Source organism: Oncorhynchus tshawytscha, linkage group LG30 (assembly GCF_018296145.1).
Source record: "Oncorhynchus tshawytscha isolate Ot180627B linkage group LG30, Otsh_v2.0, whole genome shotgun sequence".
NCBI lineage: Eukaryota > Metazoa > Chordata > Actinopteri > Salmoniformes > Salmonidae > Oncorhynchus > Oncorhynchus tshawytscha.
In genome coordinates this window covers 47511952-47525284 of record NC_056458.1, presented here as the reverse complement: position 1 = coordinate 47525284, position 13333 = coordinate 47511952, and the positions used below count along the sequence as shown (strand labels likewise).

Here is a 13333-nt window from a genome sequence, read left to right as displayed (position 1 = left end):
CTCACGAGCCAGATTGTGACAAAAAATCACACTCATTTCTATGTTTAATTAATGTATCGTATAGTGTGTGTGTGGCAGGCTTACAATGATGACAAAAGACAACATTTGAGAGTGCTGACCCTGGTGTTAGAGGGATTAATGAGGGGTTAATTAAATAATACCATGATATTGTTTGAGGCACAACAGCAACAAAAAACTTTTATCACGGCAACTGGTTTGATACATTCACCTCTGAAGGTAAATTATGTTATTATTATTATTACATTCAGTAATCTGGCTCTGATTTGTCATCCTGAGGGTCCCAGGCATAACATGTAGCATCATTTTGTTTGATAAAATAGATGTTTATATGCAAATGTGGGAACTGGGTTCTACAGTTTGAACCCTTGCTGTCTCTCGCTCCACACCCTCCCGGTGTGGGCGTGTCTTAGATGTGTGAAAGTTAGTGTATGAGCTCCCGGCCATCTATGTATGACATTCCTGGGATCCATCATGTATGCAACCTTTCGGCTGCTAGTCCAACGCTCTAACCACTAGGCTACCCTGCCGCCCCAATGATCCATCATGTTTGACATTCCTGGGAGTAAACTTACATGTTTTATTACCATATCATTGTTTTATGTTCTCTATAGTTATGTACTTGAAAATGTATCAATTGACCAATTCGGCACATTTGGGCAGACTTGATACAAAATATTGTCCAGTATTGCAACGCTTCACTGTATCAGTCTGAAACGTTGCACACACACTGCTGCCATCTGGTGGCCAAAATCTAAATTGCGCCTAAACTCCTATATGATATATCTTTAAAAAAAAATCACCTTTATTTAACCAGGTAGGCCAGTTCTCATTTACAACTGCGACCTGGCCAAGATAAAGGTAAGCAGTGCGACACAAACAACACAGAGTTACACATGGAATAAACAAATGTTCAGTCAATTACACAATAGAAAAAATCTGTGTGTCAAATGAGGAAAGATTAGGGAGGTAAGGCAATAAATAGGCCGTAGTGGTGAAGTAATTACAATTGAGCAATTAACACTGGAGCGATAGATGTGCAGAAGATGAATGTGCAAGTAGAAATACTGGGGTGCAAAAGAGCAAAAAAACAAAAACAATATGGGGATGAGGTAGTTGGATGGGCTATTTACAGATGGGCTATGTACAGGTGCAATGATCTGTGAGCTGCTCTGACAGCTGACGCTTAAAGCTAGTGAGGGAGATATGAGTCTCCAGCATCAATGATTTTTGCAATTCATTCCAGTCATTGGCAACAGCAAGAGTGACATCATTGATGTATACAGAGAAAAGAGTCGGCCTGAGAATTTAACCCTGTGGCACCCCCATAGAGACTGCCAGAGGTCCGGACAACAGGCCTTCCGATTTGGCACACTGAACTCTGTCTGGGAAGTAGTTGGTGAACCAGGCGAGGTAGTCATTTGAGAAACCAAGGCTGTCGAGTCTGCTGATAAGAATGTGGTGATTGACAGAGTCGAAAGCCTTGGCCAGGTCGATGAATACGACTGCACAGTATTGTCTTTTATCGATGGCGGTTATGATATCGTTTAGGACCTTGAGCGTGGCTGAGGTGCATCCATGACCAGCTCGGAAACCAGAATGCATAGCATTGAAGTTACAGTGGGATTCGAAATGGTCGGTGATCTGTTTGTTCAATTGTCTTTTAAAGACCTTAGAAAGGCAGGGTAGGATAGATACAGGTCTGTAGCAGTTTGGGTCTAGAGTGTCTCCCCATTTGAAGAGGTGGATGACCGCGGCAGCTTTCCAAGCTTTTGGCATCTCAGACGATATGAAAGAGAGGCTGAACAGGCTAGTAATTGAGGTTGCAACAATTGCAGCAGATAATTTTTGAAAGAGAGGGTACAGATTGTCTAGCCCAGCTGATTTGTAGGGGTCCATATTTTGTAACTCTTTCAGAATATCAGCTATCTGGATTTGGGTGAAGGAGAAATGAGGGAGGCTTGGGCAAGTTGTAGCTTTTTTTTGTTTGTATTATGTTTTACCAGATCTAATATGTTATATTCTCCTACATTAATTCTACATACAAACTTCAAAGAGTTTCCTTTAAAATGGTATTAAGAATTTGCATATCCTTGCTTCAGGTCCTGAGCTACAAGCAGTTAGATTTGGATATGTCCTTTTCGACGAAAATTGAAAAAAAGGGTCCGATCCTTAAAACCTGTTTGGACTAGGGGGCAGCATTTTCACTTTTGGATGAAAAGCGTGCCTAGAGTAAACGGCCTGAAACTCAGTATAAACTCAGTATATAATATATGCATATTATTAGTAGTATTGGATCGAAAACACTCTGAAGTTTCTAAAACTATTTGAATGATGTCTGTGAGTATAGGTGAAAACCTGAGAAAAATCCAACCAGGAATTGGGAAATCTGAGGTTTGTAGTTTTTCAACTCATTGCCATTCCAATATACAGTGTCTGTGGGGTCATATTGCACTTCCTAAGGCTTCCACTAGATGTCAACAGTCTTTAGAACCTTGTTTGAGACTTCTACTGTGAAGGAGGGGGGAATGAGAGGGGAATGAGCCAGGTGTCTGGCAGAGTGCCACGAGCTCGTGACGTGCGTTCATGTGAAAGTTAGCTCGAGTTCCATTGCTTTTCTACAGACAAAGGAATTCTCCGGTTGGAAAATTATTGAAGATTTATGATAAAAACATCCTAAAGATTGATTCTATACTTAATTTTACATGTTTCTAACACCTGTAATAACATTTTGGACTTTTCGTCCAACCTTTCGGCTGGACTTGCACACGCGTTTGGATTTGTTTACCAAACGTGCTAACCAAAGGAGGTATTTGGACATTATCGAACAAAACAAACATTTATTGTGGAACTGGGATTCCTGGGAGTGCATTCTGATGAAGATCATCAAAGGTAAGTGAATATTTATTATGCTATTTCTGACTTCTGTTGAACACACAACATGGCGGATATCTGTTTGGGTTGTTTTGGTCTCTGAGCGCTGTACTCAGATTATTGCATGGTGTCCTTTTTCCGTAAAGTTTTTTGAAATCTGACACAGCGGAGAGAGGAATGAGTGGAGAACAGGAGGGCTTCTTAAAGAAAAACTAACAGGTCTGTGAGAGACGGAATTCTTACTGATTGGTAGGTGATCAAATACTTATGTCATGCAATAAAATGCAAATTAATTACTTAAAATCATACAATGTGATTTTCTGGATTTTTGTTTTAGATTCCGTCTCTCACAGTTGAAGTGTACCTATGATAAAAATTACAAACCTCTACATGCTTTGTAAGTAGGAAAACCTGCAAAATCGGCAGTGTATCAAATACATACATGTATACATGTATAGTGTAACATGTTGTCCAGGGAGTGTCATCTAATGAAGAGGTTAGAGATTAATTTTTTCTCTATTTCTGCTTTTTGTGACTCCTCTCTTTGGTTGGAAAATGTCTGTATGCTTTCTGTGAAAAGGTGCTGACCTAACGTAATGAAATGTTGTGTTTTCACCGAAAAGCCTTTTTGACTGTGGTTGGATTAACGATAAGTTTATCTTTAAAATGGTGTCTAATACTGGTATGTTTGAGAAATTTGAATTATGAGATTTCTGTTGATTTGAATTTGGCACCCTCCAATTTCATTGGCTGTTGGTGAAGGGTTCCGCTAGCGGAATGGGGTTCAGACAGGTTAAGAGGATTCAACCCCTATGACCAAAGCACATAGAGACATGAAACTAGGTTGGTATGCTATTGCTATACTACTTCTGGTCAATTCACAATGTAAATCTTATTAAAATCAGATAAGTGACTGACTCTACCTTTTGGTTTGGTGGAAAATAAAGGTACAAGGCCAAAATATCCCGAGGTCAGCTTCTTGTCTCTGCCGATGTTTTCTAGGATGTTGTTCTGGCAGTCTTTACCGACACAGCTCTGACATGTGGGAGTGTCCTTATCTGGTGGATAGAGGTTTCACAATATCAACTACATCCTGGTACTTTGCTACACAACACTACTTGATCTAAAACACATTTGATGTAAAATACCATTACATCACCTTTACTAGGGCAATATTTTGTGACTGCATAAGGCAATATTTAACCCACATCCTGTTGATTCTGTGTAATGAGCAACAGACATGTACTTTTCATTACAGCATAACATGACCTCTATTTTGGCAACCAACAATTCACTACGGGAGACAGATTGCTGGTGTCAAGTGCAGGGCGCAACAGGTGTTTATTGTAAACGACCGCAGGAGGAGGTAGGTAGGTAGCTGGGTCCAGGGGCAGGCAGAAGGTCATACACAGGGGGTCAAAAAAAGGCAACAGTACAGGCAGGGAAAAGGCTAGTAATGTCGTCCGGGAGATCAGGCAATTGGTTGATAACAGGAAATCCGATAAAGGCTAAAGTACAGGCAGGTAATAGGCGAAAGGTGTCGTGTAGTGAGGCAGGTAGAAACTATCATACAGGGAGGAGTAAATTATGGGAAAAACAGAGCTCCGAATAGAATTGTGTCACAAAATAAACAATACCTCACAATGACGGGTGCAAATAACTGAACTAAATCGTGTGTGATAATGACATACAGATGTGTGAACAGGTGATCTGAATTCAGGTGATTGGGATCTGGAGAGTGAGCTGCGTTCAGGGGATCTACGTGTTCGAGAGTGTGAGTTGGAAACAGACGTTACATAACCAAAAGGTTCCTAGATCGAATCCCCGAGCTGACAAGGTAAAAATCTAGCGTTCTGCCCCTGAACAAGGCAGTTAACCCACTATTCCTACGCCGTCATTGTAAATAAGAATTTGTTCTTAACTTGCCAAAGTCAATACTTTGTAGAGTCACCTTTTGCAGCAATTACAGCTGCAAGTCTCTTGGGGTATGTCTCTATAAGCTTGGCACATCTGGCCACTGGGATTTTTGCCCATTCTTCAAGGCAAAACTGCTCCAACTCCTTCAAGTTGGATGGGTTCCGCTGGTGTACAGACATCTTTAAGTCATACCACTGATTCTCAATTGGATTAAGGACTTGGCTTTGTCTAGGCCATTCCAAGACATTTAAATGTTTCAACTTAAACCACTCGAGTGTTGCTATAGCAGTATGCATAGGGTCATTGTCCTGCTGGAAGGTGAACCTGCATCCCAGTCTCAAATCTCTGGAAGACTGAAACATGTTTCCCTTAAGAATTTCTCTGTATTTAGCACCATCCATCATTCCTTCAATTCTGACCAGTTTCCCAGTCCCTGCCGATGAAAAACATCCCCACAGCATGATCCTGCCACCACCATACTTCACTGTGGGAATGGTGTTCTCAGGGTGATGAGAGGTGTTGGGTTTGCGCCCGACATAGCGTTTTCTGTTTTTGCAGAATCCTGCACAGGTCTGTATCAGTTTGTTGTCCTGAATTGAGTAACTGCTTTTCTCCATCTATCTTGACATCCTCTGCACCCTACTACTCTCTTTGAAAATCACCAATTCACATAACCTCCATTGTGTTGAATGTGTAAGGAACTTTGTCAAACCTGAATGTTACACCCCTGGTTTCTTCAGAGGAATATCAACCTACATGCTTTAGTTGGCAATGAGTCATCTTCAAATTCATTGAGCCATCTTCAAACTACTCTGCCTCCTTAACACACACCCAGGACCACACCCTCGCAATACCTGCAACTGGGCCGATGTTCGATACATCTGATCTGATGAGATTTGAATGGGGAAATCTGTTACCCAGTTCTATCCAGTTACTGTGACTGTAGAAGTCCTGGAAATATAAGAATGATAAGTTGTTTAAAATAGTGTTTTTGACAAATGCCATGTTATTTATTTATTATTAAGAACACTGTTTTCAAATTATTTTAGCAAAAGTAATATTTCATCAAAAGCACTCTCTCTTGTCTTGTGGAGTAAGGAGATAATGAGAACCATCTAAATCACCTGTAAGGTGTGTAAAATGTCTCCCAGCTTCTGTCTTGCTGCCTCAATGTTCCCTTGCTTGATGCTGGCTTTGACAGAGCTCATGCCATCTATGATGAGTTTCCGCCCCTCCACGAACCTCTCCCCATCAAAGTGGTACTCTCCATTGAACAGGTGACGGAAGTCAACTCTGGCATTTCTCCAGGTGACGTCTGATATGGCACTCTGGAAACTCTTAGCAGACCCTGATGAGAAGCAGGCTAGAGCCAGAGACTCTGCAGTCAGTGGTCCTGGCTCCTGGCACACACACACACACACACACACACACACACACACACACACACACACACACACACACACACACACACACACACACACACACACACACACACACACACACACACACACATTGGTGTAAATAAAATGTATTCTACTTTATACTATAGTATAAAACACAACACAAATACTTTCTTTACTAAGACGAAGCTTAAATATAAACAGTTACTGAATATGAGTCTGACGTAGTCCTTAGTTTTGTGGCTTTAGTTTACTTACTGGCAGAGTGAAGTCTCTTCCCTCAACCGAGGCCAGTTGCTTGCACACCTTTGCCGTGGTCTGTAAGATGGCTTCCCTAGTGATCTTCAGATGGTCCATGGAGCTGCCTGAGAAGAGCACCAGGAACCCCTGGACCTCTGTCTGCAGGAGGAGGAGAGAGACTACGGCCAGGACTGATGACATCATCAACCTGTCTGTGGGAGGGAGAGAACAGTTAACATGACATAATATTATAGTTTGATCATAGACTGCCTTCAGTAAGTATTCACGCCCCATGTCCTTTTCCACTTTTTTTTTTGTGCTACAGCCTGAATGTAAAATTGATTAAATTTAGATTTTTTTCCGCTGGCCCACACACAATAACCCATAACGTCAAAGTGGAATGATGTTTTTTGAAGTTTATTTGATTTAATTAAAACTTGTTATGGCTAGCGTTCCCTGAATGGGGAACTCCCCCCCCCCATTCAGCTGAAAAGGTGGTGCCGGAAATTCAAAAAAATATTCTTTAGAAATATTTAACTTTCACACATTAACAAGTCCAATATAGCAAATGAAAGATAAACATCTTGTTAATCTACCCATCGTGTCTGATTTTTTAAATGTTCTACAGCGAAAACACAACATATATTTAAGTTAGATCACCACCAAATTCAAAAACACACACAGACATTTTTCACAGCCAAGGATAGAGTCACAAAAGCAGAAATATAGATAAAATGAATCACTAACCTTTGATTATCTCCATCAGATGACACTCATAGGACATCATGTTATACATGTATTGTGTGTTTTGTTCGATAATGTGGATATATATATAAAAAAATCTCAGTTTACATTGGCGCGTTACATGCAGTAATGTTTTGGTTCCAAAACATCTGGTGATTTTGCAGAAATACTCACAATAAACATTGATAAAAGATTCAAGTGTTATTCACAGAATTAAAGATAAATGTATCCTCTATGCAACCGCTGTGTCAGATTTCAAAAAAACTTTACGTAAAAAGAATAATCTGAGAACGGCGCTCAGAACCCAAATTAGAAACTTCAGAGTGTTGTCTATCCACCAGTAATAATAATATGCATATATTCACATCTGGGAAAGAGTAGGATGCAGTTTACTCTGGGCATGCCTTTCATCCAAAGGTGAAAATGCTGCCCGCTAGCTCCAACAGGATATTATTAAAATTGAAAATCTGAAATGACTTGAGTCATTAAGTATTCAACCCCTTTGTTACGGCAAGCCTAAATAAGTTCAGAAGTAACATTTTTATTAACAAGTCACATAAGTTGCATGGACTCATTATGCCATAATAGTGTTTAAGATGATGTTTTAATGACTACCTCATCTCTTTACCCATCACATACAATTATCTGTAAGGTCCCTCAGTCGAGCAGTGAATTTCAATGACTGATTCATCCACTAAGAACTAGGGAGGTTTTCCAATGCCTCGCAGAGAAGTTAATCTATTGGTAGATGGGTATAGATAAAAAAGCAGACATTGAATATCCCTTTGATCATGGTGAAGTTATTAATTACACTTTGGATGATGTATCAATACACCCAGTCACTACAAAGCTACAGGCGTTCATCCTAACTCAGTTATCGGTAAGGAAGGAAACCATTCAAGGATTTCACCATGAGGCCAATGGTGACTTTAAATCAGTTACAGAGTTGAATGGCTGAGATAGGAGAAAATGGAGGATGGATCAACAACATTGTAGTTCCTCTACTCTACTAACCTAATTTGCAGAGTGAAAAGGAGGAAGCCTGTAAATAATGCAAATATTCCAAAACATGCAAACTGTATGCAACTAAAGTAATACTGCAAAAAAATTGACAAAGGAATTCTCTTTTTTCCTCAATACAAAGTCTTATGTTTGGGGCAAATCCGATACAACACATTACTGTGTACCGTTCTCCATATATTCATGTATAGTGGTGGCTGCATCACGTTATGGGTATGCTTGTAATTTGTTAATAAAAGACTGAGGAGTTTTTTCAGGATATAAAAAGAAACAGAATGGAGCTAAGCACAGATCAAATCCTAGAGGAAAACCTGGTTCAGTCTGCTTTCAACCAGACACTGGGAGATGAATTCACCTTTCAGCAGGATAATAATTATATAACCTTAAACACAAGGCCAAATCTACACCGGAGATTCTTACCAAGAAGAAAGTGAATGTCCCTGAGTGGTTGAAAGACCTGAAAATGGTCATCTCTCAATGATCAACAACTATTTTGAAAGAGCTTGAAGAAAAATGGGCAAATTTTCATTTATTTATTTTTATTTCACCTTTATTTAACCAGGTAGGCTAGTTGAGAACAAGTTCTCATTTGCAACTGCGACCTGGCCAAGATAAAGCATAGCAGTGTGAGCAGACAACACAGAGTTACACATGGAATAAACAATTAACAAGTCAATAACACAGTAGAAAACAAAGGGGGAGTCTATATACAATGTGTGCAAAAGGCATGAGGAGGTAGGCGAATAATTACAATTTTGCAGATTAACACTGGAGTGATAAATGATCAGATGGTCAAATGTTGCACAATCCAGGTGTGGAAAGCTCTTAGAGACTTACACAGAAAGACTCACAGCTGTAATCACAGCCAACGGTGATTCTAAAACGTATTGACTAAGGGGTCGAATACTTATGTAATCAATATACACTACCGTTCAAAAGTTTGGGGTCACTTAGAAATGTCCTTGATTTTGAAAGATAAGCACATTTTCTGTCCATTAAAATAACAGCAAATTTATCAGAAATACAGTGTAGACATTGTTAATGTTGTAAATGACGATTGTACAGTTGATTGTACAGTTGAAGTCGGAAGATTACATACTCCTTAGCCAATTACATATAAACTCAGTTTTTCACAATTCCTGACATTTAATCCAAGTAAAAATTCACTGTCTTAGGTCAGTTAGGATCACCACTTTATTTTAAGAATGTGAAATGTCAGAATAATAGAAGAGAGAATGATTTATTTAAGCATTTCTTTCATCACATTCCCAGTGGGTCAGAAGTTTACATACACTCAATTAGTAATTGCTAGCATTGCCTTTAAATAGTTTAACTTGGGTCAAACGTTTCCACAAGCTTCCCACAATAAGTTGGGTGAATTTTGTCCCATTCCTCCTGACAGAGCTGGTGTAACTGAGTCAGGTTAGTAGGCCTCCTTGCGCGCACACACTTTTTCAGTTCTGCCCACAAATTTTCTATAGGATTGAGGTCAGGGCTTTGTGATGGCCACTCCAATACCTTGACTTTGTTGTCCTTAATCATTGATTAAGGATCATTGTCAATTGATCATTAATCATTGTCCATTTGGAAGACCCATATGGGACCAAGCTTTAACTTCCTGACTGATGTCTTGAGATGTTGCTTCAAAATATCCACATAATTTTCCTGCCTAATGATTCCATATATTTTGTGAAGTGCACCAGTCCCTCCCGCGGATTTGAGCAGTGGCTTCTTCCTTGTTGAGTGGACATTTAGGTTACATAGATATAGGACTCGTTTTACTGTGGATATAGATACTTTTGTACCCGTTTCCTCCAGCATCTTCACAAGGTCATTTGCTGTTGTTATGAGATTGATTTGCACTTTTCGCACCAAAGTACGTTCATCTCTAGAAGACAGAACGCGTCTCCTTCCTGAGCGGTATGACGGCTGCGTGGTCCCATGGTGTTAATACTTGCGTACTATTGTTTGTACAGATGAACGTGGTACCTTCAGGCGTTTGGAAATTGCTTGGAAATGAACCAGACTTGTGGAGGTCTACAATTTCCAGGGTTGGTCCTGGTCAGTTCCTGGATGGGAGACCAGATGCTGCTGGAAGTTGTGTTGGAGGGCCAGTAGGAGGCACTCTTTCCTCTGATCTAAAAAATATCCCAATGCCCCAGGGCAGTGATTGGGGACACTGCCCTGTGTTGGGTGCCGTATTTCGGTAGGGACGTTAAACGGGTATCCTGACTCTCTGAGGTCATTAAAGACCCTATGGCACTTATGGTAAGAGTAGGGGTGTTAACCCCGGTGTCCTGGCTAAATTCCCAATCTGGCCCTCAAACCATCACGGTTACCTAATAATCCCCAGTTTACAATTGGCTCGTTCATCCCGCGTAACTATTCCCCAGGTCGTTGCTGCAAATGAGAACGTGTTCTCAGTCAACTTACCTGGTAAAATAACAGATAAATAAATAACTTCTGACCCACTGGAATTGTGATACAGTGTAATATAAGTGAAATAATCTGTCTGTGAACAATTGTTGGAAAAATGTCCTAACCGACTTGCCAAAACTATAGTTTGTTTACAAAAAATGTGTGGAGTGGTTGAAAAACAAGTTTTAATGACACCAACCTGTATGTAAACTTCCGACTTCAACTGTAGCTGGAAACGGCCGATTTTTTATGGATTATTAACATAGGCGTACATATAATGGGCTCAAAATGGCCAGAAGCAAAGGACTTTCTTCTGAAACTCGTCATTCTATTCTTGTTCAGAGAAATGAAGGCTATTACATGCGAGAGATTGCCAAGAAAATGAAGAACTTGTACAACGCTGTCTAATATTCCCACAGAACAGCGCAAACAGGCTCTGACCAAAATAGAAAAGGAGGGGGAAGCCTCGGTGCACAACTGAACAAGAGGACGAGTACATTAGAGTGTCTAGTTTGAGAAACAAACACCTCACAAGTCCTCAACTGGCAGCTTCATTAAATAGTAACCGCAACGTCAACAGTGAAGAGGCGACTCCGGGATGCTGGCCTTGTAGGCAGAGTTCCTCTGTCCAGTGTCTGTGTTATTTTGCCCATCTTAATCTTTTATTTTTATTGGCCAGTCTGAGATATGTATTTTTCTTTGCAACTCTGGCCTAGAAGGCCAGCATCCCAGAGTCACCTCTTCACTGTTGACGTTGAGACTGGTTCTATTTAATGAGTTTCAGAAGAAAGTTCTTTGTTTCTGGCCTTTTTGAGCCTACAATCGAACCCTAAAAAATGCTGATGCTCCAGATACTCAACTAGTCTAAAGAAGGCCCGTTTTATTGCTTCTTTAAGGAGCACAACAGTTTTCAGCTGTGCTAACATAATTGCAAAAGGGTTTTCTAATGATCAATTCGCCTTTTAAATTGATAAACTTGGATTAGCTAACACAATGTGCCATTGGAACAAAGGAGTGATGGTTGCTGATAATGGACCTCTGTACATCTATGTAGAAATTCCATAAACAATGATCTGTTTCCAGCTACAATAGTCATTTACAACATTAACAATGTCTACACTGTATTTCTGATCAATTTGATGTTATTTTAATAGAACAAAAAATGTGCTTTTCTTTTAAAAACAAGGACTTTTTGAAGTGACCAAAACTTTTGAATGGTGGTGCATCTTTCGTGTTTTATTTACCATTAATTTCAAACAAATATAAGAATCTTTCTTCCACTCTGACATTGCAAAGTATTTTGTGTAGATCGCTGACAAAACAAGACAAATCCATTTGAATGCCGCTTTGTAACACAACAAAATGTGAACAAAGTCAAGAGGTGTGAATACTTTCTGAAGGTACTGTATATATAATTATAATAGAGCAAGGTTCTGTACATTCATTCAAAAAAAGAACAATGTCAGACTATTCTAGAAAGCATAAAACATATTTCTGCAATGTAGTGTGCTCTTTGGTTTTAAATCACTAAATTGCAATAAAAATATGTTTTATGCCTTGTGTTTGTTAGGTAACCTTTTACCGTCACATCTTTAGTGGTTTTTATGTAGTGATTTAGAAAATAACTTTTGCAACAACAACTGGACAAAGATAGAATTTTCACAACAAATAACTGTCTGACAATTATTTTCTACCATAAATTCAGATTTTCCTTTATAGAATTTTAAATTACACACAGCATTAGAATATGAACACGTTTAAACTGTAAATATTTGCAAAATATAATATCCATTTACATACTGAAGTAGTCTTAACAAGCTTTAATTTGTGCAATTCAATTTGTGCTGCAAAGTATACCTTCCAAATGTGTTCCAATCAGTCAATATATTTTTCCAAGGACACCTGAGCTGTCACACCCAGACCTCACACAGTGCTCTTTTATCCTACTGCCCACACCCTTATCCACTAATAACACATTTGACTACCAAGATTAACAAACTGACCAGTGCCTACCTTATTGCCTCACAGGTTCAGAAGTGTGTCTCCTATGAAGAGATCTGATTCACACAGATGATGTGTCTCTTTATACAACACAACAAAGTGCCGTGCCAACATGATTTACATGAAACCTTTCACTGTTGTCACCTGTTGCTTTGGCATGATATCTGTTTACAGTAGAAATATTTTTTGTTTTCATTGTTCTGGTTTCTCAGAAGAGTCACATACATCTGCTATCAGGAACTTGTATGTTATTACATTTATTTTTTCTTCTCTGCCAGTCAGTATGCTACTAGCCTGGTCCTACAGATGTTGTATCTTAATTTGATCATTCTGTTCTTGCAGGATTTTTTCTGAACAGCAAGAAATGCAGATGTGTAGTGTATTCAAGGCTTCTAACATTTTAAATTTCCGATTTAAAATCTCAGACTTGATTTGGCCTAATGAAAAATGTATCAACACCTACAGAAATTCATAAATGAATTCTAATACACATAATAATTCACATTTCCTGTTGCTGCAGGATTATTTTCCTGCTGTGAAAAACCGGTTCAAATGAAGATAAGGTATCTTTAGGTCTGTTCTGTATGTGTTTTAGTTAACTTCCCTGATTGCTGTTGTGGAGCTGTATAAAGCAAATACTACCAAAGCACATGGAGACATGCAACTAGGTTGGTATGCTATTGCTATGCTACCTCCGGTCA

The 13333-nt window shown here is 39.3% G+C and overlaps 1 protein-coding gene across 2 annotated transcripts in view; it reads right to left on the bottom strand.

Moving 5' to 3' along the window:
* LOC112237547 (von Willebrand factor A domain-containing protein 7) overlaps positions 1-12760 on the bottom strand; it is a 32174-nt gene extending 19414 nt beyond the window's left edge. The window contains exons 1-5 of one of the 2 annotated variants that reach the window (XM_024406161.2): positions 12645-12760; positions 6468-6661; positions 5934-6206; positions 5664-5760; positions 3816-3950 (exon numbers count right to left, since the gene is read on the bottom strand). In XM_024406161.2, coding sequence (XP_024261929.2) covers positions 3816-3950; positions 5664-5760; positions 5934-6206; positions 6468-6653 — 691 coding nt within the window. In that variant the 5' untranslated portion in view covers positions 6654-6661; positions 12645-12760. Of the gene's footprint in view, positions 1-3815; positions 3951-5663; positions 5761-5933; positions 6207-6467; positions 6662-12488; positions 12613-12644 lie in introns of those variants that run through there. The other variant, XM_024406162.2, reaches the window with a different exon arrangement.
* Between the last annotated feature and the right edge of the window lie 573 nt (positions 12761-13333).